This window comes from Anastrepha obliqua, chromosome 2, assembly GCF_027943255.1.
Source record: "Anastrepha obliqua isolate idAnaObli1 chromosome 2, idAnaObli1_1.0, whole genome shotgun sequence".
Lineage (NCBI taxonomy): Eukaryota > Metazoa > Arthropoda > Insecta > Diptera > Tephritidae > Anastrepha > Anastrepha obliqua.
This window is the reverse complement of record NC_072893.1, coordinates 95,574,548-95,600,201: the sequence shown is the minus strand read 5'-3', so window position 1 is coordinate 95,600,201 and position 25,654 is coordinate 95,574,548. Positions and strand designations below refer to the sequence as shown.

Below are 25,654 nucleotides of genomic sequence, written 5' to 3'. Positions count from 1 at the left end.
TTGTTAAGGGGGGACCCTCATTTAGACGGTCGAAAAATGCATCATTTTTGGGAATTTTTTTCTCAGGTAAAATAACTTCAAACGTTTTGTAATTCATAAAGTACTTTAATAAATGTCTTGACTGTCTACAAAAATTTTCGGAGAAGAAAAAAAACATTTTAAGTATGGAAATATACACCTCGTCCATGGCACCTCATTCTATCTGTGTACATTCTAGCGCTCTGAATTTTTTTCTGAAATAAAAAAACCAAATTTTTTTTAAAACTTTAGGATAATACCTTCGATGTGACATTTTGATTTAAAAAAAAAATGTCGAAATTGATATTTTTTACCCAGTTTTATGTTAAAAGTGATTTTTCATGCATAAAAATTTACTTTAAAATTACAAAAAAATATGAAAATCTTTTTTTTTTTTAAAAACACTTAATGTCACATTGAAAACAATTTAATTATCTTTAAAATGAGCTATTGTAAAGCCTGATTGGTTCAATACAGCGTTCTCAATTGTGTACACAAAATCGAAAAATGATGTTTCGAGAAAAACGCATTTAAAGTTTTGGATACAGGCGATCAGGCCAAACGTCGCGTCCTGTTAAAAATTTTGTCACTCCTTCAAAAATACAGATATCGACTTGAAATTTTGAAAGTATATTCTTAAATAGTTGTAGAATAGATTAAAATTATTTCCAAAAAATCGTTTTTTTTGACCCGATAAATGAGGGTCCCCCCTTAAATTAGGGCTCCTACAAAATTGTTATAGAACTAGCCTAGATTTCGAAAATTAGAAATATAAATTTTCATATACATACATACATACTCATATATGTACAAACGTAAACTTATCCTTATTTAATTTTACTACCTACTTATTTAATTGTTTTTTTTTATACTTTACTGAAACAAGTACCAACTCCACTTACCTTTCTATTTTTCTATATAAAAATTACATAATTTACATAATGTACTAACTAAAACTTCGACTGTTTTGTGTACTTTTCACAAATGTAAACAACCATGCCCATACTCCCGTGTCTATATACTTATTATACATGCATACCAATAGGTGCATGAGTATAACGTAGTACTGTATAGAGATATATGTAGGTACTATAATATTTGCTTATTTGTGTATAACACCCTACCAACCGGCTATTCATGTATTCAAAGATCAGATGATTTTTGTTTACATTTTTCGAAATGTAAATAAACAGTAGGAAACCGAAAGCGCATGTGCGTGTTGTTACCCCAAAACGCCGTAAAGCACAATATAACTAAAATATATGCATTTATGCATATGAGCCTCGATTCGGCTGTGCGGTCTAGTTTCCATTCGTTCGTATCACTGCTATCAGTATTGATTTTGTCTACGTACTAACTTGACATTTTGGCCAAAAACGAGTGAAAATTTAAAAAAAAAAATTTTAAAGAAATATTTTTGCAAATGCTGGTGCAAAATTGAGGTACAAAATTAATGGAATTTGATTGAAAATATTTAGTTGGGTTCACTACCCATTTTAGATGTATTTGAATAAGAGTTATTGCAAACCTGGTAGCCTATTTCAGGGCGGAGATGACGTGAAAAGTGCTTTCTTACATATGTACATTATAATGATTACTATAAAATTTAAAATCAGACTAATTTCAATCAAAATGTTTCTTATAATTTAAGGCAGATATTTCCACATATACATAAATATTTGAGTGAAAAGTGTGTTATGTAGAAAAAGATATTCAATGAATATTGATTTTTTGCACAGATAAGTATGTACATACAAATGTAAGTACACGTGTGTGTGGAGCAAATTTTGTCATTCGGAATTTGTACAGATATGATGAGCGGCCGCGTAGACAAATGAATTGGTGCAAGGCTACGATTCGGTAGTACACGACTTTAAAACTCCGATTTTTCTAATAGCGGTCGCCCCTTGGTAGTTCTCCGAGTGTATTTCTGCCATGAAAAAGCTCCTCATAAAAAACCATCTGTCGTTTGGAGGTAGCGTAAAACTATAGGTCTAAATATAATATAAATACATACATAAATTGGAGAAGCAGATCGGTATATGTATGTTATGCATATGTATATACATGTATAGGGTTTTTCAGTAAGAGCGCTTCAACTTTTGAACTTTTTTGAATAAAACACAAACGGTTTGACTTTTTTAACTAATTTTTTTTTTATTATCGAGTTTGAACATATACATTTAAGTATGAAATTCGATTTATTTTGCATGACCACCGCGTGCACGTTTTACGAAGTCCAATCGTTGAACCCAATTTTCGACCACTCTTTTGCATAAATCGGCCGAAATTCCAGCAATTTCGCGTTCAATATTGGCTCTGAGCTCACAAATCGTCGCCGGCTTGTTACTGTAGACTGACTTCACATAACTCCAAAACGGGACGGCTTGTTAAATGGACCGTAAAATGGCCGTAATGCTCTAAATGCTAAAATTTGCACGATTTGCAATCGTTGCTCAAGTGTGTAGCGTTCCATGATGAAATGTATACTAATGAAGTTTACAAATGACAAGCGAAAAATAAAAAATATTGCGTCGTTCGCCCTCCCTATCGGAAAAAAGTTGAAGCGCACCTATTGAATAACCCTATATATATGTGAGTATATATATATGATATATGAATAAAACAGTGGCCCTTAACAGGCCGCTCTCCGAGCGAGAGATGGTTTTTATGAAATACTATTTGATGGTAAGAATATATCCAAAGGCTTACAATTGACAGCCGGCACCATTTTGACATTTTTATTATGTGCGCAGCGGGGATCGACATAAACAGAATTAAAATTATTCTAAACGAATATCGCTGAAGTATATAAATAAGTATAAATATTAAAAGTTTGGAAAATTAAAATATCTGATTTTAAAGTTTATGTTTCCAAAAATCAACATTGTAGTCTGAACGTATTTTTCTTTCCAGCACTCATCCCTTTGGATATCTTAATATTTTCGATTCCACGCTCCCCGTAAATCTGTTTACTTGCAACCTAACTATCCTCTTTGCCCGCGTAGAATGCGCCTAACTTCTATGCTTGAATGATTGACCGATTGCATACGCGTCGCTTAGGAGCTGCAAGCAATCGTAGCGATACCAGCTCCCTGTCGGCGACTACCACCGGCGTTAGCGGTGGTGTCGGTGCTGGGACGAGTGGCGGCGGCACAATTACCACACCGCCAGCCAGCACCAGCTCCTCCAGCGGGCACAGCCTACAACAACAACATTCACAGCCACAGCTACAGCAGCAGCAACAACAACAATTTCGCTCATCACTACACCATCATCAACATTCGTCTGGTCACAGTCATTTCACCTTTAATACGGGCGGCAGCTATAGTCAGGGACATAGTTCCGGCAGTTTATCGCGCATCTCACGCAAGGCGGGTGGTACCTCCCTCTCTGCATCTGCACAAAGTGGACATGGCTTTGATGGGACCAGCACCGTCAATAGCCCGTCAGTTGTGAATTCGGGAAGCGGCAGCGCCAGTAGTGGTCCTGCTCTAATGCCCACAATGGGCCCAATGTTGGGCACTTCAACAAGTGGAGGTGCCGGTATTGCCGGCGGTCAACTGGGTGTGAATAGTCAAAATGTGTCGTTGGCCGCTGCGGGCAGCGGTGGTGTTGGCGGCGGTAGCGGCAGTGGTGCAGGCATTGGTGGCGGTGTCATGGGCGGTATTGGTGGCGTTGGCGGCGGTGCGATAGGCGGTGGTGTTGGCATGGGCATCTGTGGCGGCATTAGTAGTACGATGGGCCCGAGCAGCGCTGCCATAACTGGCGTCCCCCCTATTGGGCTGGGCCTAGCAACGGGCATTGGTAATAAGATGCTCGGCCGCAAGCAAAGCCTCAAGGGGGGCGAACCGTTTTTGGCCGATTACGGTCCCGAGGAGTCGCTTAACGAAAGTGCCGATATTGAATGGGTGAATAAGCTGTGGGTAAGGCGACTAATGCGTTTATGCGCCTTAGTATCCTTGGCCTCAGTCTCATTGAATACGCCGAAAACTTTCGAGCGGCATCCCCCATTACAGTATATAACATTCGTATCGGACACCGCGGTCACGCTGCTTTTCACCGCCGAAATGATTGCCAAAATGCATATCCGAGGTGTACTGCATGTAAGTACAGTTAATGTAAAAATTTATTTAACTGCAACAACAATAACTAAATGTTATGCAGACTTGAACAAATCCATCGGAAAAAATTGCAAAAAGGCTCATCCATCATGCACTCACGTCCAAATCAAAATATTCATATGAAGCACGGATATGTTGTTTGAAATGTTTTTTAGTTTTCGAATCGAAAATTGAATTGAAAACTGTATTTTAGCATTTACTCACGAGTTAAAAAACTAAAGTCAATAACGATCTCTAGACATTCAGAATTTTATTTTTACAAGTACAACAATATTAAGTAAGTTTAGATTGAAGAAATTAAATTTTTCACTCGTTCGCTAGATAATCCGAAAATTGAAAAAACTTTAAGCGAGAGATTAATACAAATACTGCATATCTAGCTTTAAAACTCCACAAATACATACATATACATAGAGCCAAAAAATTTAACAATTCGATCGATTTGCTCAAGTTTGTTGGTGTTATTGATGTCGTCATTTTAAAATAATCATAGTCCATAATCGACAAGTGAATCGAGTTTGCAACCAATTAATTGTATATATGTATGTATGTACATATGTATTGATGCATGTATGCATGAGTGTCATTTCGAAGAAGGTATTACCCAATTGTTCGCAAGTGATTTCTACTAATCCAATATTTTTCCACACTTTACATACAAACAAATTACCATAGGGCGAAGTACCATATCTAACGGATCATTGGTGTCAATTCGATGCGTCAATGGTATTTTTCCTCTGGATATCGATTATATTGCAAGTTTTCGAAGTTTTAGAAATTGTGCCCAAGTAAGTTTTCCTTTTGCCTAATTCTTACAACATATACTCGTACACTTTTTGTGTGAAATGTTTCGGAAGCAATTGATATTACTGTAGACAATATTTTGCCAAACCTAAGAATACATGAAAAGCTGTGATATTATATGTACATATATTTATGTCCGAGACAGATTTTATTAAAATTGTTTTTATACTATTTTTATTAAAATTTATTACTTAGATTTTCTTACCTTTCCATTTTACGCGCACCACGCCCCTTGATTATGATACGCTTCCTGCGAGTCTTCTTGAAATTTTCGATGCCAAAAAGCCGTATTAACCAAATATTCAAGTGAGAAAAGTAGATTTTAATGACATGTGGATATTAATTAATATGCATTTTGTATATATTACAGACGGTCGAGTCAACAGATCTACAACGTCACATTGTTCTTCCTGTTTTTTATGTCCTTATATGGCTTGTTGGGCGTACAATTCTTTGGAGAGTTGAAAAATCATTGCGTCATGAATAACTCGGAATACGATTACTTGGGAAGACCGTAAGTGCTAAAAAAATGTACCAATCCGAGGGAATGCACTTTAAATTTCACTATTTATATACAATACTAAATGTGCGGTTAGGTTGTCCTGGATATTTTAAAATTTACACAAATTACTTTCATTCAATTCTGTTAATGTCAGTTCGTCTCAGTAACTTTGACAGAATTTCAAAAATATTTTATTCAACTTGTATGCAAGCAACAAAGCATAACAGAGCAATGCAACATACATATGTATGTAACGGGTGATCAATCATGAGGTGCTTTTTTCAATAGTTAAAAAAAAACAAAAATGTAAATTATTTTCAAAACCTTTATTTATCATTTGAAAGGACATTCTTTGACATTTACTTTTTGAATATGACTTCATTCAAATGTTGGCCGCAACTACGCTTAAGGTGGTCCATTCTGAAGGTCCAATTTTCAATCATTCGACTGGTATGTCGTGAATAACACGCGTAATGTTGGCTTCCATAGCTTCAATCGTAGCTGGTTTATCAGCATAGACCTTGGACTTCACGAATCCCCAAAGAAAAAAGTCCAAAGGTGTGATATCACAAGATCTTGGTGGCCAACTCACAGGTCCTAAACGTGAAATCAGCAAATGCGGCCATCATCATTTTTGAAAAAATATGGACCGATGATTCCACCAGCCCATAAACCACACCAGACCGTTGTTTTCTCTGGGTGTAAAGGTAGCTCTTGAACCTGTTCTGGTTGCTCATCATCCCAAATACGGCAATTTTGCTTATTGACGTAACCATTGAGCCAGAAATGCGCCTCATCGCTGAACAAAATTTTGCTCGAAAACAGCGGATCTTCTTCAATCTTTTCAAGAGCCCAATCAGCAAAACGGTGACGTGCAGGAAGGTCATTTGGCTTTAGTTCTTGTACGAGCTGTATTTTGTATGCTTTTAAATGAAGATCCTTCCGTAAAATTGACCAAGTTGTTCCATACGACAGTCCAAGTTGCTGAGAATGGTGCCGAATCGATTCATCGCGGTTTTCACGTACACTCTCTGCTACTGCCGCTATATTCTCAATGCTTCTTGCTGGACGTGGTCTATTCGGTCGAGAATTATCCACCAATGAATATTCGGATTCAAATTTGTTGATGGTATGTCGAATAGTGTTTAAGGCAGGCCGATTATGTTGACCATAATGCGGTCTAAGCGCACGAAAAACATTTGTCACAGAACGCTGATTTTCATAATACAGTTGAACAATTTGTAGACGTTGTTGCGGTGTGAGTCTTTCCATGATGAAATGCCAAACGCTGTTCAACAAATCCACGATGACAGTTTGCCACAACTCGCGCGCGATCTGTAAAAAAAACGCAAATGAAAAAAACTCCTCTTAATTGATCACCCGATATAAATGGAACTGAATTATTTAGCATAAAAGTCCATCTTGCTATCGGTGTTAGGTCAGATTGGAGTTAGTAGGTCACGAAGACCATTTTTTTTTGACAGGAGAAGTAAAGTTTTTTAACCATTTTTCCATAAAGGTAGCGTTTCTAAGCCTAAAGCATATTGCCCTAATGCATATATATGTATGCTTGTATGCTGGAAGTATATAAAGGGTTTCCAATAAGGGCGGGTAGATGTTGAAATGGAATAAAACAAGCTATGTGTGAGTTATTGACAAAATTTTTTTGAAGTGAAAACTTCTTTAGAATCGTTGGGAGTGATTTGAGACTCGATGAAACGAAAAAGCGACACTACGAAGCGTTATATTATATGTTAATATACGTATATGTGTGTGGCTGCGTACTGCTGAGCCACGCTAGTATAGTGAGTATTGTGTATGAATACTACACTGCCTATTACTTGCTTTGGTGTTTAGTTCAAGCGTCATACGTATGTATGTTTGTATGTATGCTAGTACGTATGTGTGCGCGCCTGCATATTACGGAGCCACGGTGAGCGAGATGGCATTATGTATACCTATACTACACTATCTAATACTTGCTTAGACCAAGCGTCCTACGAATGTTTGTGTGTATGTTAGTACGTCTGTGTAATATACGCGTTACGACGCTCATAATAGCACCCGCGTGTGCTGTATTGCGTCCGTATTTTTATATTCGTAAATATTTTCATTTTTAAATATTTACCGCAATTGCAGGCGGTGTTGCAATATACCACAATCAAAATGACGGTGCTCGTATTGTAACTCCACAGATAGATCTGAATGCACAGCAACTAGAATCACTGTCTGTTCAGCTCTCTAAAGTGGGAGAAATATGTGCATGCGAAACCAGATTGAGCAATGGAAAAACAGTTTTAATTGTGGCAATTTATATTTCACCGAATCAATCAATAAATAGCATCACGGAATTCATTCACGAAAATTTAATAAAGTATACACCAGAAGTATCGCGGATACTTAGAAAAGATTACGATAAAGTTCCAATGATTTTAAGTGGCGATTTTAACGTAAATTTTGCATTGGACACAGCGGTTCCTTTAATTGACTTTCTCAATACAACATTCAATTTAAAAATGTGTAACAATCGCACTGAATCGGCAACACGATCAAAAACAACAATTGACGCGGTATTTCAAAGATATGTTGACAACATCGAAACCAAAGCATTTGTATCATATTTTAGCTATCATAAGCCACTCGTACCATTTGTTGAAATTGAAAACATTGAGGATGAATAATAATAAAATGAAGAAAATAAAATATGAACTTTATAGCAATATTATAATGAACCTATAATTATCTTGCTCCTAATGCTGCTTTCGTCTCATTCTCTCTCAGTTTGTTTTACGGAAGGTTTCACTTCTATCTCGTCTAACCGTTAGACTGGTATTTTTTTTTTTATTTGAAAGGCGCATATATGCCATTAAGTGTGGAATATGACATTATTCAAATGCCCGCCTCGGCTTCTTACGGTGGAACGGATCCGAGTGGTCCAATTTTCAATGACTCTTCCGCATAGATCCAGCTGAATTTGAGCGATGGCCTGTGTTATGTTCAACTTTAGAGCATCGATCGATTGTGGCTTATTTGAATAGACCTGAAATTTCAAGAAACCCCACAGGAAAAAGTCTAGCGGGGTCAAATCGCATGACCTTGGTGGCCAATTAACATCACACCTGCGAGAGATAACCTTACCCTCAAATCGTTCATGCAGAATGTCAATCGTGGCGTTTGCTGTGTGGCACGTAGCGCCGTCCTGCTGGAACCACATGTCGTCTAGGTCCATATGGTTCAATATGGGCCATAAGAAATTGGTTATCATCGTTGTGTAGCGCTCGCTGTTGACGGTGACCGCCTCACCAACCTCGTTTTCAAAAAAGTACGGACCAATGACGCCGCCGGCCCAAAATCCACACCAAACGGTAACTTTTTGAGGATGCATTATCACCTGGTGAACCTCGTGTGGATTGGTGTCGTCCCATATATGGCAATTTTGTTTGTTAACACAGCCAATCATCCAAAAATGCGCCTCGTCACTAAAGATGATTTTTCGCCCAAAACTGGGGTTCTTTTCCAAACGATTCGAAGCACAGTCAGCGAACAAACGGCGTTGTCTATGGTCATCAACTTTGTATATGTATGTGTATATCGATTGTTGGGTGTTTGGCCGTGCTCTTTTGCCAATGTGTGGAGAAAAAAACTAGTTTATCGTTTGGTGTTTCAAGCTTTTAGTGAGTCTTGAATGAGCGGTCTACCGAATTTAAGTCGCGCGCCAGCCCATTTGGTAACGGCGGCCGTTATTTATCGATCATTTACCGAGGCTTTATTATGGTCAGGCGATGTTGACAGGCTGTGGAGGCCAAGTAGTTTATTATTAAGCCACTGATGCCAAATCACCAAGCACGAATAGCAATATGTTTAAATAATCAAATTTTATTATAAACGGTTTGAGGATATGGTTATTTCTTCGGTAACACGAATTGGCTACCAGAATCGTGAGATTTTACCTCTATAGTATTTTTATTGTGAGCTTTTCTTAAATCGGAAGTCAATGACATTACGGCTAAACGACCTATGTCTATAAAGTCAACATAATTCATGCTTTTGCCTAAATGCAGGCGGCCATTGCATGAATTCAATAGAAACTTAGGCCTCTTGGAACCGTGCCATCCGTACAAAGTAGTGGCGGGCATTTAAACAATATTATTATATTCCATATATAATGGCTTACCTGGGTCACGCACCTTGTTTTATTCCAGTTCGATCTCTCATTATTAGAAACACCAACATAAATATACAAGGAACAACTGACAATACACATGCAGGCCCATCGCGATGCAGCAGCTTATATTTATTTGTTTCCCTTACTGAACCGTCCAGGGGTCCTGATGCATTTCGTCAGTCTTTTTAAGTCGCTATTCACCACATTATATAGGTTCCCAGAAAAAATTACCCCCAGATATAGGAGCTATTAATTTGTTTAATTTCGCTGATAGTAGGAACGCTTTTTAAGGAAACTTAGTGTGAACAAATAAAGACAATTTGCGATCTAAAGTATTTAGTTTTGTTTAATTATTTTTCGATTTCGATATGAACATTTTGTTCCTTTACTGCCATCGAACTAAAAGACATAGCCCTCAATAGAATATGATTCCGAGTGACCCTTTTTATATGCCCGCGTCAGAACCCTCTTCGAGTGTTGTGAATCTTGTGGTAACCGGAAGAGTTGCTGTTGATTATTTCTACATGTGGCATTTTGGAACTATTTATTGGATAGTTAATGAAGTATTAAATTCTTGTTATTTGCAGTGTAATGGAAACCGGGTTGTTTCGACACTGACAAAATTAAGTCTCTGGAAAATAAAATTTAACTTTGGGAACAAAAATTTTCTTAAATTTCTCTTTAAGCATTTTGACGATCAATTCACTGGCCATTCCCGATACATTTTGCTCCATGGATCCCGACTCAGGATATCAATGCTCACCAGGGATGATTTGCATGAAAATGGACTTTCTGAGTAGCTATGTGATTGGTTTTAATGGCTTTGAGGACTTTGCTACTAGTATTTTTACTGTATACCAAGCCGCATCGCAGGAAGGCTGGGTCTTTATTATGTATCGCGCGATTGATTCTCTGCCCGCCTGGAGGGCTGCTTTTTATTTTAGGTTTGTATATAAATAAATATGATAGGTATATTTCAAATTTTTATGAAGAAAAAAATATATTACTGAATCACTCTTTTCCCCACCAGCACAATGATATTCTTCCTTGCTTGGCTGGTTAAGAACGTTTTTATTGCTGTTATTACGGAGACATTCAATGAGATACGTGTGCAGTTCCAGCAGATGTGGGGTGCCAGAGGTCACATACAAAAGACCGCCGCATCGCAAATTCTCAGCGGAAATGACTCCGGTTGGCGGTTGGTTACAATAGATGATAATAAACATGGCGGTTTGGCGCCTGAAACATGTCATGCCATCTTACGTTCTCCCTATTTTCGTATGTTGGTGATGTCAGTAATCTTGGCTAACGGTATTGTAATGGCCACAATGACTTTCAAACATGACGGTCGACCAAGAAATGTTTTTTATGAGAAATATTATTATATCGAAATGGCTTTTACCTTCTTCTTGGATTTAGAGACACTGTTCAAGATTTATTGCTTGGGTTGGCGGGGTTACTATAAACATTCTATACATAAATTCGAATTACTTTTGGCTGTGGGCACCACAATACATATTGTGCCAATGTTTTACCTCTCGGGCTTCACCTACTTTCAGGTAATTATATTACAACAAATAAAAAATATGATGTGCATAATAAATCTCTTTTTAGCTAAATTGGAAAAATTTTCTTCTCGAAAATAGTTTTTTTAGTTTTTAGTAGTTGATGTGCGCTTTAGTGAAGATTATTTCTCCGTACTAATAATCTCATTCAATATTTTTCATGAGTCAATGTATTCTTACTGTTTTTTATTCCTCTTTCTAGGTTCTTCGCGTTGTACGTCTGATTAAAGCGTCGCCTATGCTCGAAGGTTTCGTTTACAAGATTTTCGGACCCGGCAAGAAACTCGGTTCACTTATCATATTCACCATGTGCTTACTGATCATTAGCTCCAGTATCTCTATGCAACTTTTTTGCTTCCTCTGTGACTTCACAAAATTTGAATCATTCCCGGAAGCTTTTATGTCTATGTTTCAAATTCTCACTCAAGAAGCTTGGGTTGAAGTTATGGACGAAACTATGATACGCACAAGTAAAACTCTAACACCACTAGTCGCTGTGTATTTCATTCTCTACCACTTGTTCGTCACTCTGATCGTGCTCAGTTTGTTCGTGGCGGTTATTTTGGATAATTTGGAATTGGATGAAGATATTAAAAAACTGAAGCAACTGAAATTTCGTGAGCAGAGTGCCGAGATAAAGGAAACACTTCCATTTCGTTTACGTATTTTTGAAAAGTTTCCTGACTCACCACAAATGACCATTCTCCATAGAATACCAAACGATTTTACCTTGCCCAAAGTGCGCGAATCCTTCATGAAGCATTTTGTGATCGAGCTGGAAACTGATGACCCCTCAATCGTAGAGAATTGTAAACGACCCATGTCTGAGTGTTGGGAATCTAACGTGGTATTTCGTAAACAGAAACCTGTCAGAATAATGAACAAGACGCCAAAGGTGCGTTCAGCCGGCAGCAGTTTGAGGAAGTTGGCAATCACACATATAATCAAGTAAGCGAGAGATGACGAAATGTTTTTCTAGTTATAAATGGAATTGGCTACCAAAATTTTAATTAGGAAGCTGCTGTAGATACAATTAGATTTAAAACCAATATTTATTAAGTAGGCAAAAGAAATAAATGTTTGTATAAGATTCATATTAATAAACAGAAATTATGATTTCCTTATCGAAATGTTTCCACGGCAGCTATCCTATATGAAATGTGTCTTCAAAATTTTCATATATGTGTACTTTTATTCAAAATTGACTTACTCAAGTCGACTTTCCAGTGATTCGAATAATCAGCGTTTAATGCTTGGAGACTCCGCTATGCTGCCTGTGGTAGGCGGCAAAGGGGGTTTAAAGTCTCAAGGCACCATAACACATTCGAAACCATGGCGTGTAGATCAAAAGAAGTAGGTGCATAACACATTTTATGCGAACTCGTTAATCTTTTATTCTTGTTAATTTCTGTTCATTGTCCTAGATTTGGTTCGCGTTCTATACGCCGGAGTGTACGTTCCGGTTCGATTAAACTGAAACAGACTTATGAACATTTAATGGAAAATGGTGATATCGCAGCAGCTCCACGCGCCAACTCAGGGCGTGCGCGTCCACATGATCTCGATATAAAACTTCTACAAGCGAAGCGACAACAAGCCGAGATGAGACGAAATCAGCGTGAAGAAGACTTGCGTGAGAATCATCCGTTTTTCGATACACCGCTCTTCTTAGTGCCGCGTGAGAGTCGTTTTCGTAAGATCTGTCAGAAAATCGTGCACGGACGCTATGACGCGCGGCTAAAGGATCCACTTACGGGCAAGGAACGTAAAGTACAGTACAAAAGCATGCAGTAAGTAGCTTAAATAAATGTTTAATAGAATATTTCTTTGGTAGTATTCTGATGTTCTTCCTTGAAATCTGCAGTAACTTTCTTGGTCTGGTCACTTACTTGGATTGGTTAATGATCTTCGTTACGACTCTGTCTTGCATATCTATGATGTTTGAAACACCGAGCTATCGTGTTATGGATCATCCAACTCTACAAATCGCTGAATATGGTTTTGTTGTATTCATGAGCCTCGAATTAGCATTAAAAATACTTGCCGATGGCCTCTTCTTCACACCGAAAGCCTACATAAAGGACGTCGCTGCCGTTCTGGATGTCTTCATTTATGTTGTATCCACATCCTTTCTTTGTTGGATGCCTCAACATATACCGACCAGTTCTGGCGCACAACTACTGATGATTCTGCGCTGTGTGCGCCCGTTGCGTATTTTCACGTTGGTGCCACATATGCGCAAAGTCGTTTATGAGTTGTGTCGCGGCTTCAAGGAGATCCTGCTCGTATCCACGTTGCTCATACTGCTCATGTTTATTTTTGCCAGCTATGGTGTACAATTGTATGGTGGGCGGTTGGCGCGTTGTAATGATCCTACAATAATACGCCGAGAGGATTGTGTAGGTGTGTTTATGCGACGCGTTTTTGTGACAAAAATGAAGTTGACGCCCGGGAGTAATGAGTCCTATCCGTCAATGCTAGTGCCTCGCGTCTGGGCAAATCCACGCAGATTCAATTTTGACAACATCGGTGATGCGATGCTGACATTATTCGAAGTGCTCTCCTTCAAGGGTTGGTTGGATGTGCGTGATGTATTGATCAAGGCTGTTGGACCGGTGGGGAATAATTAAAGTTTATCTCAAAGTAGCTCTATTGTTTGTTTTTTTTATTTTTTATATTTTTCAGATACACGCTATTTATATACACATCTACATTTTTTTGGGTTGCATGATTGGATTGACCTTGTTTGTGGGTGTGGTGATTGCTAATTACTCTGAGAACAAAGGTACTGCTCTCTTGACGGTCGATCAGCGGCGTTGGTGCGATCTGAAGAAGCGTTTGAAGATTGCTCAACCTCTACATTTACCCCCACGACCTGATGGCAGAAAGTTCCGTGCCTTTACCTATGACATAACTCAGAATATTATTTTCAAGCGCATTATAGCGGTGGTGGTGCTAATTAATAGCATGTTACTGTCCATCACGGTAAGAATATACAAATTTCAATAGACTATAGAACGTGTAATGGTTAACAAATGTATGTAAAGTACAAAATTGAGGCTTGGTTGTGATCAAAATCGTGTAATGTGTATATTATTCAAAGTATTAAACATGTCTTCGAGAAGGTTTCACTGGGGGTCATAGTACTCTGGTTTTTCGGGTTTAAGATGATATTTCGTCTTTTTGCCTTTGACACAGGTCTTCATCCCACAAAGTTTTCTCTTTTGTACCTTAAATCACATTTGGTATTAAAAAAAAACGTTTCAGTCATGCTAAATGTTGTTTGTTGAATTTATATTTATTTTATTATTGCCAAACTAAACAAAAATTCTACAAATATGCCAGACTCTAATGACCACAAAGCAGGGGTGAACGCAGGTGGGGGCTAACTCAATATTATGTTTCTTTACCGACTTTTTTTTAATGTACTTACGGAGCATAGACCAACAACATTCATAGATGCTCTTAATATTTGCAATCAATTAGTATACCCAAAAGTATACCAATGCATGCAGATAGGCGAAACACTTCCTGTGACAGTTGCCCAGCGCTCAGGAGAATCAAAACTTATTTGCGCAATAAAACTGCGAAACAAAGATTGCGTGGTTTTACGAGAGAAAAAATATTGGACATAATTGCAAAAAAAAAAAATACCAGTCTAACGGTTAGACGCGATAGAAGTGAAACCTTCCGTAAAACAAACTGAGAGAGAATGAGACGAAAGCAGCATTAGGGGCGGGATAATTATAGGTTCATTATAATATTGCTATAAAGTTCATATTTTATTTTCTTCATTTTATTATTATTCATCCTCAATGTTTTCGATTTCAACAAATGATACGAGTGGCTTATGATAGCTAAAATATGATACAAATGGTTTGGTTTCGATGTTGTCAACATATCTTTGAAATACCGCGTCAAATGTTGTTTTTGATCGTGTTGTCGATTCAGTGCGATTGTTACACATTTTTAAATTGAATGTTGTATTGAAAAGTCAATTAAAGGAACCGCTGTGTCCAATGCAAAATTTACGTTAAAATCGCCACTTAAAATCATTGGAACTTTATCGTAATCTTTTCTAAGTATCCGCGATACTTCTGGTGTATACTTTATTAAATTTTCGTGAATGAATTCCGTGATGCTATTTATTGATTTTTTTTCTGTCGATATTCACGACACTTTTCTGCATTATTTTTCGGCATAATTGCGGTAAATATTTAAAAATGAAAATATTTACGAATATAAAAATACACACGCGGTTGCTATTATGAGCATCCCCAGCAAAACCTGCGTGACCGAAACTCTAACACAATTACATTTTTTTGAATGTTACAAACACATATGCACGCAGGTTTTGCTGGGGCGTGACCGAAACTCTAACACAATTACACATATGCACTCGTATTTGTTTGAAAATCGACTTTTTTTTTTGGTTCTCCGTCACCTTTGGAAAATGTGTAAACAGTAAGCAAACTTTATTCAAATATTTTCCCTCATTTTTGCATCAGTAAAATTAAACAAACGCCGTAGCCGAATGGGTTGGTGCGTGACTACTATTCAGAATTCACAGAGAGAACGTCAGTTCGAATCACGGTGAAAACACCAAAATTAAGGAAAACTATTTTTCTAATAGCGCTCACCCCTCAGCAGGCAATGGCAAAACACCGAGTGTATTTCTGCCATGAAAAAAAGCTCCTCATAAACATATCATAAAATAAAATAAAATAACTGTATAAAAAAAATTTTTTCTTGTGATTCGAACCAAGGATTTTGGATCGGAAGCTCACATTGCTAGTCGCTCGGCTACCGCGCCATGCTGTCGGCGCTGGCCTAAAAGTTATTTAGTTCGTCGCTACGTTTATATCAACATATAATATAACGCTTCGTAGCCAAGAGTGTCGCTTTTTTCGTTTCACTTTTTCTCAAATCACTCCCAACGATTCTAAAGAAGTTTTCACTGAAAAAAAAGAAATTCCCGTTACTACTGCATTTTTTCTTTTTAACACGTTGGCTGCCAAAGACTTTTTAGAATTTTGATCGTTCAGTAGCAGTGTCATTTAACAATTTTGGTCACCTGAGGCCAACAACTTATTTATGTTCTTTTTTGTTTCTTAGTGCCTAAAAATAAGTTTTGACTACTCGCGACTTTATTTTGGTCGCTAATTTTGCAGTTATAATGGTTTTTTTGTGTCGCACATTTTCGTGCGACATGGCCTGGGAGATCATAAAACATGTTTTGGGGCCACGTCGCACGAAAATGTGCGACAGTAATTTTTTGTAGTTTTTGAGTTGTATTTGATATTTTTGGTTTATTTTACTTAGTTTTCCACCAGGAAGCGAAGGCAACGAGCTTTTGAAAAACCTCTTGCTGTTATTGATTACAACAAAGCCAAATTAGGTGTTGATTTATCCGATCAAATGACCGCCTACGCCACCACTCTCAGAAGAGGTGTTAAGTGGTACCGCAAAGTGGCTTTTGAACTGTTACTAGGAATGTCTGTCGTAAATGCCTTTATAATATATAAAAAAGCTACAAACAAACAAATTTCAATAACCAAGTTCCGGCAGGAGACTTCAAAGGCTTTGTTGGACTTCATGTCTCCAGAACCCATAACAAAAGGAAAACATTTTATAGAAAAAAGAAAGGACGACAACGGAAAAACAATAAGGAGTGCTTGTGTATTGTGTTATGCCATGTCAAAAAAATCTGCTGATAGAGTAACAACCAGAAAGAGCTTGAAAAGGACCACCACCTATTGCCAAATAAACCGCAACTATGTGTAGAATGTTTTCCTAAATATTCCCACCAGAAAAATTAATTTTTGCACTGATCTCCATTAAAAAATTGAATTTTTAAGGGGTAACACCACTGTAGAAATTTCAAAAAATTGATTTTTTTTTTATAAGCTTAAAAAATTCTTTGAACCTTTTAAAATACAGAACAAAAAGTTTTATACGTTACCGAAGTTTATTTCATAAATATTTTAAGCTTTTAACCAAGCGTTAGTGACTGCTACCTAACGACTTCTCCAAATTTCCAAACTTTAAACGCGTTTTTCTCAAAACACGTTTTCTGAAATTGGCACGCAGCATAACTCAAACAATTTTAAATATTTTTAATCAGGTTTTTCACTACGTCTGTATAATAACCTTCTTAAGAGAAGAGCGTAGGCGATTTTCGATAGATTAATTTAAAAGATTGTTATAATTATTTAAGTGCCGTTTTTTTAGTCCAAAATAGAGTTTTTTCCTTCAAATGCTTGCTAATTCCACAAAAATAAATATTTTTTAAATCCCCTACGTGTTTCTCTAGCTATTCTTATCTAGATTAATTTTGCCATTTTGTAAAATTTTTCGATCAAACTTTGTAGTTTTGTATTTTAGTAAATAAGTACTAACTTCCCAAATCAGAGTGATTGTTTCCCCTTTCCTTCTATACAAAAAAATTCTTTAAAAATCGTGTTTATTTTACGCGTGTACAGTGGTGTTACCCCTTAATTTTAAGTTTATTGTTTTTCTACTGATTTCCATTTGAATTTACATACATATATATTTTTATATTTGTTTTGTTCATAAATGAATTAATTTTTAAAAGAATTAATAAAAAGACACATTTTAATTTACAACTTTTTTATTATCCAAAAAAATATCATTAAAAATACACAACGGCCATGGGAAATACACCAAAATGTTCACCACAGGCCAGAGAATCCAAATTCTATGTAAAATTTCATATTAAAATGTACAAAAATGTGTGACGTGGCCTCAGGGTAACATTTAGGTATCGCATGAAATTGTGCGACGTGGCCTCAGGGTAACATTTACGTGTCGCACGCAAATGTGCGGCGTGGCAGCCAGCGTGTTAAGAACGAATATTAAAGAAATATGTACTTAAATTTATACTTAAAAAAAGAATTTCAATATAGACATTTAGCAAACACGAAACGCATATGTGGTGGAACTGATTAAATAGAAAGAAAATAAATTTTTATAACCCCCTGAAACCATTGTCTGCGTTCGTTTCTGATACAAAACCTTACAAATCAGCGGTAAAATCCTTGTGCTAAAAGTAATTGTTACCGGCTAAAATCATAGATTTCATTATTATACGTACTGGGAAGTGCAAAATACAAATCAAAGCTTAAAGAGACAATATTTAGCTCATTAAGTGCCAAATTTTACTTGAAAGGGATAGTAGAAGTGCAATTTTGCATTATGTTAAGAATATCAAAGTTTATCTGCTCAAGAAGCTCGGAGTAGTATAATGATATGTTATATATTATTTATTCCTCTATTTCGAATATATATAAAATATTATATCCTGGAATATATAATACTATATTTTTTTTTTTGCAGTGGATCAAGGGTGAAGTGCACACTGAACGTTTAGTGATCGTGAGCGCTGTATTGAATTTTGTATTTGTCATTGAAGTGGTTATGAAAAATATAGCGTTCACTCCACGCGGCTACTGGCAATCGCGACGGAATCGTTATGATTTACTAGTCACCGTAGCTGGTGTTGTTTGGATATTCCTGCAAACTATTCTTAGGGTAAGAATTTTATTGTCTAATATGTACACATATATATCATATATATCTTTGTAACCCTTTTTTAACAGAATGATCTCTCCTATTTCTTCGGTTTTATGGTGGTGATTTTACGTTTCTTCACCATTACGGGCAAGCATACCACACTCAAAATGCTTATGCTAACAGTGGGCGTGTCCGTTTGTAAGTCTTTCTTCATCATATTTGGTATGTTCTTGTTGGTGTTCTTTTATGCCCTGGCTGGAACTATACTCTTTGGGACTGTTAAGTACGGCGAGGGTATTGGGCGACGGGCAAATTTTGGCTCACCTGTAACAGGAGTGGCTATGTTGTTTCGCATTGTTACCGGGGAAGATTGGAATAAAATTATGCATGATTGTATGGTGCAACCACCATATTGTACACCAGGAAACAATTATTGGGAAACCGATTGTGGTAAGTAAAACATGAATTCACTCGAAAGGTTGTTTTTGGGGCTCGATGCAATTTAATGAAGTTTCTTCATATTTAATTATGGCTTTAATCGGCTATTTGATTTCAGCCAGTAGTGGTTTTGGTTCAAGGGTGACCCAAAAAAAGGAAGCCTGGCTCAAATATTTCTATTTGATCTTTGCAGTAGGTTTCGTTCAGGACAATATAATCTTAAAGCGATAATTACTGAATCTGTATTCACTGATCTGTCTCAACGTCATAAGTTTTAATATGAGGTGTTCATCTTACTAGGGGTGATATTTATATTTCTGGCCTACAACGGAAAAATTAATACTGGTAATTTTTTTCAAAATAATAATGAACAATACCCACGGCGATCATGCAAAATCTTATTGATGCTCATCATACTAATGACCAAATATACCTCAATCTCACGATATCTGACATGGCGATCTTGCTCAATCATTTCGCGCACATCATCAATATTTTCGGGTACTGATTTTGGACGACCGTCCTGGAATTCTTCGGTGAGCGAACAGCGACCGCGTAAAAATTCATTGTAACAGTTTTTAACGATGCTAAATGAGGGCGCTTGCTCGCCGTATAAAGGTTTAGGTTCATCGGATTTTTTTGACGAATTGTAAAGCCACTTTAAACAACACAACACTGTGTAAGCCATCGAAACATTCGGAGTTCGGGTATGTAAAGTATGTCAAATTTTCCAAGGTAAATTCTAGATGGCTCCTGACAACGCTAGAATTGTTCAAGGGCCGAAATATAAATAGCAGCCCTCCTATTACGCTTATGTCAGTATTTTCTTCAACGAGCATTATAGAAATAGTTATTACACCCACTTTCATCTCATACAACAAATTATTAACTGCAATTTATGGAAACTATGAAAAATGCAGATATATTTACAAAAGATTTTGACGTGATAACGTCTTATAATTCGATTTAACAGGCTGCACGCACGAAAAAATGTGTCGTTACCTTGCTCATTAATGTTACCTTGCTCATTGCCGTTACCTTGCTCATGTGTCGTTACCTTGCTCATTGCCGTTATCTTGAATGAACTGCAAGCGAAAGCGCGGAACGAACGACAAAGCAAACAAAGCAAACTAACGGCAACGTTCGACATCTTGCTCTCTCCTACTTAAGTGAGCGTATATGTGTATGTATATGCGCATATGTACATATATAAATTCACGTATTTGTATTTGCATATGCCTTCTTATTGATTATTATTAATTTGATTTACTTGAAGAATTTAAAATAAAACCAAGTTTGTTAATAATACCTGTTGTTTTAATGTTATTATTATTTTTTGACGTGATAACGTCTTATAATTCTATGCAGCCGACTGCACACACCAAAAAATGCGTCGTTATCTTGCTCATGCGTCGTTGCCTTGCTTGAACAGCATGTTATGTTATGTTATATGTTATGTTATGTTATGTTATGTTATGTTATGTTATGTTATGTTATGTTATGTTATGTTATGTTATGTTATGTTATGTTATGTTATGTTATGTTATGTTATGTTATGTTATGTTATGTTATGTTATGTTATGTTATGTTATGTTATGTTATGTTATGTTATGTTATGTTATGTTTTGTTAAAGTATATTATGTTATGTTAATGTTAACTTATTCTCTATATCCATACAAAATATCTATCAAACAAATAAAATTAAAATTTTCTTTTGAAAAATGCAACCATTCAATCAGTATTTTCTTATGACGTTATCACGTTAAACTATCGTCAGTAAACCGACTTTACAGACAATCTCTTTTTTTTTTTTTCTAGGCAACTTTACCGCCAGTTTAGTATACTTTTGTACTTTCTACGTCATAATAACATATATTGTGCTGAATTTGCTTGTGGGTATGTACATATGTATACTGGTGTTACTGAAATGGTTTTTTTACCGAATTTTCCAAAACATGACTACAAATGTGTATGTATTTCATCCTGCAGCTATTATCATGGAGAACTTTTCACTGTTCTATTCTAATGAAGAGGATGCTTTGCTTTCTTATGCCGACATACGGAATTTCCAGAATACATGGAATATAGTGGATATACATCAGCGTGGCGTTATACCAGTGCGCCGTGTAAAATTTATACTTCGTCTGCTGAAAGGGCGCCTAGAGTGTGATCCCCAAAAGGATCGTCTACTTTTCAAGTACATGTGCTATGAGTTGGAAAAGTTGCACAATGGCGAAGACGTGACATTCCACGATGTAATCAAGTATGAAAAGAAGTTGAGAAGCACCGAACTTTATATTCCCCGCACATTTTTATAAAATTTAATTTGGACTGGCTATTAATTTTTGGAAACAAACTCATAGACAGCGAGAGTTTAGCTTGTAACATCCGACGAACGGATGGAAATTTAGTCTTACTATATAAAAATTGGGAATGGGTTTTATCTGTTCTCAATTATAATAATGCCGGTTATAAATGTGAGGGGAGCAATACGTGTACTAAGTTTGGGCGATAAATGGATATTGTGGAGATAAAAACATTTACCCAAAAGTGGGCGACCATTTTTGAAAGTTTACTTTCGTCGTATTTATTTTTTGGGCTCATCATTTATATGTATGTATATCTTATTCCAATTTTTTACTTTGTCCTAGTATGCTATCCTATCGCTCAGTGGACATACGTAAAGCTCTGCAATTGGAAGAGTTACTGGCACGAGAAGAATTTGAATATTTGGTTGAGGAAGAGGTGGCGAAGATGACTATACGCACATGGTTAGAGGGTTGTCTTAAGAAGATACGTGCACAAAATGCAAGCGTAAGCTCATGCAAATATTAAATTAGCAAGTTAGCTAAAACAACAATTTTTTTCCTGTTCTTAGAAGCAACAAAATTCTCTGATTGCCGGTTTGCGCGCCACAAACGAACAGCTAATGCTACTCAAAACACCAGAAGATAAAACCCCCACCAGCGGTGCAGAAAAGCCACCTGGCAGCGCCACCGCCCCATGCCCACCCACTAGTGATGCATTCTCACCCACCTTCAGCTCAACCGAAAATGAAGAGAAAGACGCCAGTGGCAGTGCCGCCATCTCAACCACCGCTGACGCGCATGGCGTTCAACGCGTTATAGGCGCTACCAAGCGCGCCTATGCGCTTAATCGCTCCGATTCTACAGGCAGCTCAACGGGCCGGAAATATTTAGCACCAACTACATCCGATCCACAACAACGCAGCACGCTAACGGACAAAGAGCGCTTGCATATTAGTAGCCAACAGAAGAAGAAAAATTCAATGACTACAGTGCCCACCCTACCACCTGTCGTTGCTGCAAGCGGTGCTTCAATTAAACGGGATTTAAATCGTACATCGGGATTTTTTACATCAGGCAACAGTGATGGCAGCCAATTTCATTATCCACCACATGTGGTGAATCATTTTGGAGAACAGCATGGGCCGTTGGGTAGTCCGTCGGCAGTTATGGGCCACATTATTGCAGGTAGCAAGTTATTACCATTCAACAATCAAGCAAATGCGGTTTATGAGGTGCACGATTGGTGGCAGGAACAGGTGATTTGTACGCTTTACAGCGACGATGAAGGTTAAATTACAAAAGAAATGTAGGATTTATAGTAATGAATGAAATTATAGGGAAAAGTAACGTATGTATGTGTTAGATATGTATGTCTATAAGTATGAAATTAGAAAATATAATAAGTATAACGTGATTAGAATTTGAAGTGATTACCCCAAATGTTAAATTTTTACCGTTAGTATTTGTCTCTATCAGATTTACAAACACTTAATAGCCAAGAAATAGTGCAGACAATTAATTTGTCTATAATACTGATTAGTTATTGTTACGTGAGTTGATTCATTTTAGGAAAATATTGTTAGAAAATGTTTAAAATTCAAACAATATTGTAATGTCTTAATTTTGTAATAAAAATATGATGAAAACTTGCATTCGATTAATTTTATACAAAAAAAGAATACAAAGAAAAATCGAGCAAGCTACCACTTTTTTTTTTGCATATAACGTAGCACAACGTGTTGATCATTTCTCTGAGAGGTTTGAATAAGGTGGAGAGTAATAAGTCGTCCCCTTAGTATTAAAATAGCCTATACATTTTTTGATATTTTGAGAAAATGAATTTCAAACTTTTTGTCGAAAGTAGCTCTCACTCAAATCTCGTTATGTCTGTAAATATTTATTATTTTTTGGCTGACGTTTTGACCCACTTTGTGGAACTAGAATTTGACAAAATTTTGACCACATATAAAATCGACGATGGAGAATCCAAAAATTCAATAAAAAAATAATAGCCTATGAGCACATAGGCTATTGTTATACTAAGGGGACGAAGTATATCAACTTTGGGCGAGTTTTATGATGTCATTATTTTGATATATGTACGCATTTACCCAAAAATGGATGTGTCACCTACTTTCAGCGTAAGTATTTTTTTTTTTTTGGTTCTTTGCCAAATTATATTAATTATCTTCATTATAGATTTTGTATTCAAGAATTTTATTTCGACCGGTTACGTTGACTATACTTCTTTCCATTTCTTGTAATTATTGATAGCACAAGTTATTCGACAAGCTTATAAACCATGCGGTGAAAGAGCCAATCCGGGCCATGCGTAAAGGCGCTAGCCGAATGCAAGCTAGTTTTGCTTATTATACTTGCTTTGAAAACGTATATGGCCATATGGGCGCTTGAAACGATGCACAGTGGTCCGACCAGAAGGCGTTGGCGGACAAAATTCAAAAACTCATTTAATTAAGCTGAAAACATATATTTAGGGGTTTTAAGGATCAGTGATGACGAATCTGACCTTAGTTTTAGCAAATTTTAAATTCATTGAATACTATAAATACATTTTTACTTCCGTAATTAGCTGGTGTGCTCATTTTTACATTTTTCACGACCCCAGAGAGTACCACGTGGAGGTTTATGGTAAGGTTATTCTCTCCTTATTTTGTTTTTGTTTTTAGATTTTTTTATTTTATATATTTTTTTTAATTTTTTTTTTTAATTTTTAAATTTTTTTTTATTTTTAATTTTTTTTTGTATTTTTAATTTTTAAATTTTTTGTTTGTTTTAGTTTTGAAATTTTGTTTGGATATTTAGTTGTTCTTTTGTTTTTCATTTTTAATTTTTTTTATGATTCAGAATCCTCGGTTTCTGATGAGCTGTTTTCTGAGGCTGGATCATTTTTCAAATTTAAAAGCGCAAGAACCTTTTTTGAAAATGGTTTTGGCTTGTTTTTCGGAACCTTAGTTTTTGATATTGTAACTACATCTGATGAACAAAGCAAAGCATTTAATAAATCTGTCATTGTGTCAGTTCTCGACATTTTTCGTGCATTGTTTTGTCTAAAATTTTTCAAATCCTTATTGCGTGCTTCCTGAGCCTCTTCGGAGAGTTGGCCAATAGGCAGCAAAGCATGTTTAATGATTAAACTCCCATGAATTAATATTTTGTGCACGGAAGCCGGCATGTAATACCAATTATATAGTTGGACAAATAGTTTAGCAGAATCAAGGGCATATTTTTGAAATGCTTCAATATTAATATCAAGACCAGACGATAATGCTTGTAAAATAGTGGCAAACCGCTTGATTAAATGAATATCAATTCCAGTAATTTCTGATGATACTTCAGGATCATTAAAAAACCTGCGAGCCGTATTCCCATCATTTGTCGTTCCACTACCACCCGTTTTAGGAATATCCACCAATAATCCCATTCGACTTTTGAATGCTGCTTGGACCGATGTCTTTTTGTTTTTTAAACTATTTTTTTCTTCTAGACTCCTAGCCTGCCATTTTTTGAACTCTAATTGATATGATATGTGTAGTAAACATTCGAAAAATCGTATGCATGCATGTAAAGTGGACAAGCCAAACTGAAATGTAGATGGATCGGTTTCATTTAGAATTGATTCTTCGATTTTGTTCATCATTATTGACGTTGACCCACATATGTACATAGCATTTTTGAGATGATGATGTGTGGGTAAGAGCATTGCATACTTTGCCATCTACCATGGTGAGTAGCATTTTATGCGAAATTGATATATTTAATTCATTAAGTTTAATTTTACTTGGTGTTAAATTATCTATTTGACTTTGTACCCAATCGCTTTCTTTCAAAGAAACTATCGAACTCTCTTTTATGAACTGAAGTCTAATAGGCACGCAAGTTCGGGAAGATGATGGGCGATCATTTTTCCAAACGATTATTTTCTCTGTTGTATTAGACATATTTGTGTACAATTCAATCCTTTTTTTCAAAACTATACGTCATTTTGATTTTATTATTACAAGCAATTCTCAGATGTTCGTTAATATTCTAATCGGCTTATGCCCGTTCCTCCAGTGACAGATAAAAATGTTATATTATTATATATAATTTTATTGTATATAGTGTTATATACATATGTATATAATTTTAATATTGTAATAATATTAAAAAAAATTTTGTTTTTTTAATAAAATTG

The 25,654-nt window shown here is 36.3% G+C and overlaps 1 protein-coding gene across 2 annotated transcripts; it reads left to right on the top strand.

The window, feature by feature from the left end:
* Nucleotides 1-1,368: 1,368 nt before the first annotated feature.
* Nucleotides 1,369-23,111, top strand: LOC129237741 (sodium leak channel NALCN). 2 transcript variants are annotated; one of them, XM_054872662.1, is made up of 18 exons: nucleotides 1,369-1,460; nucleotides 2,935-4,124; nucleotides 4,818-4,930; nucleotides 5,142-5,252; nucleotides 5,317-5,460; nucleotides 10,300-10,557; nucleotides 10,644-11,172; nucleotides 11,381-12,126; nucleotides 12,406-12,531; nucleotides 12,603-12,968; nucleotides 13,043-13,793; nucleotides 13,864-14,163; nucleotides 18,535-18,729; nucleotides 18,798-19,161; nucleotides 20,969-21,046; nucleotides 21,140-21,413; nucleotides 21,802-21,964; nucleotides 22,029-23,111. In XM_054872662.1, the coding sequence occupies exons 2-18, from the start codon at nucleotides 3,051-3,053 to the stop codon at nucleotides 22,749-22,751; spliced, it is 6,315 nt and encodes a 2,104-aa protein (XP_054728637.1). In that variant the 5' UTR covers nucleotides 1,369-1,460; nucleotides 2,935-3,050; the 3' UTR covers nucleotides 22,752-23,111. The 2 variants fall into 2 exon arrangements, with proteins under 2 accessions (XP_054728637.1, XP_054728636.1); XM_054872661.1 differs by having other exon boundaries at nucleotides 12,394-12,531.
* Nucleotides 23,112-25,654: the final 2,543 nt, after the last annotated feature.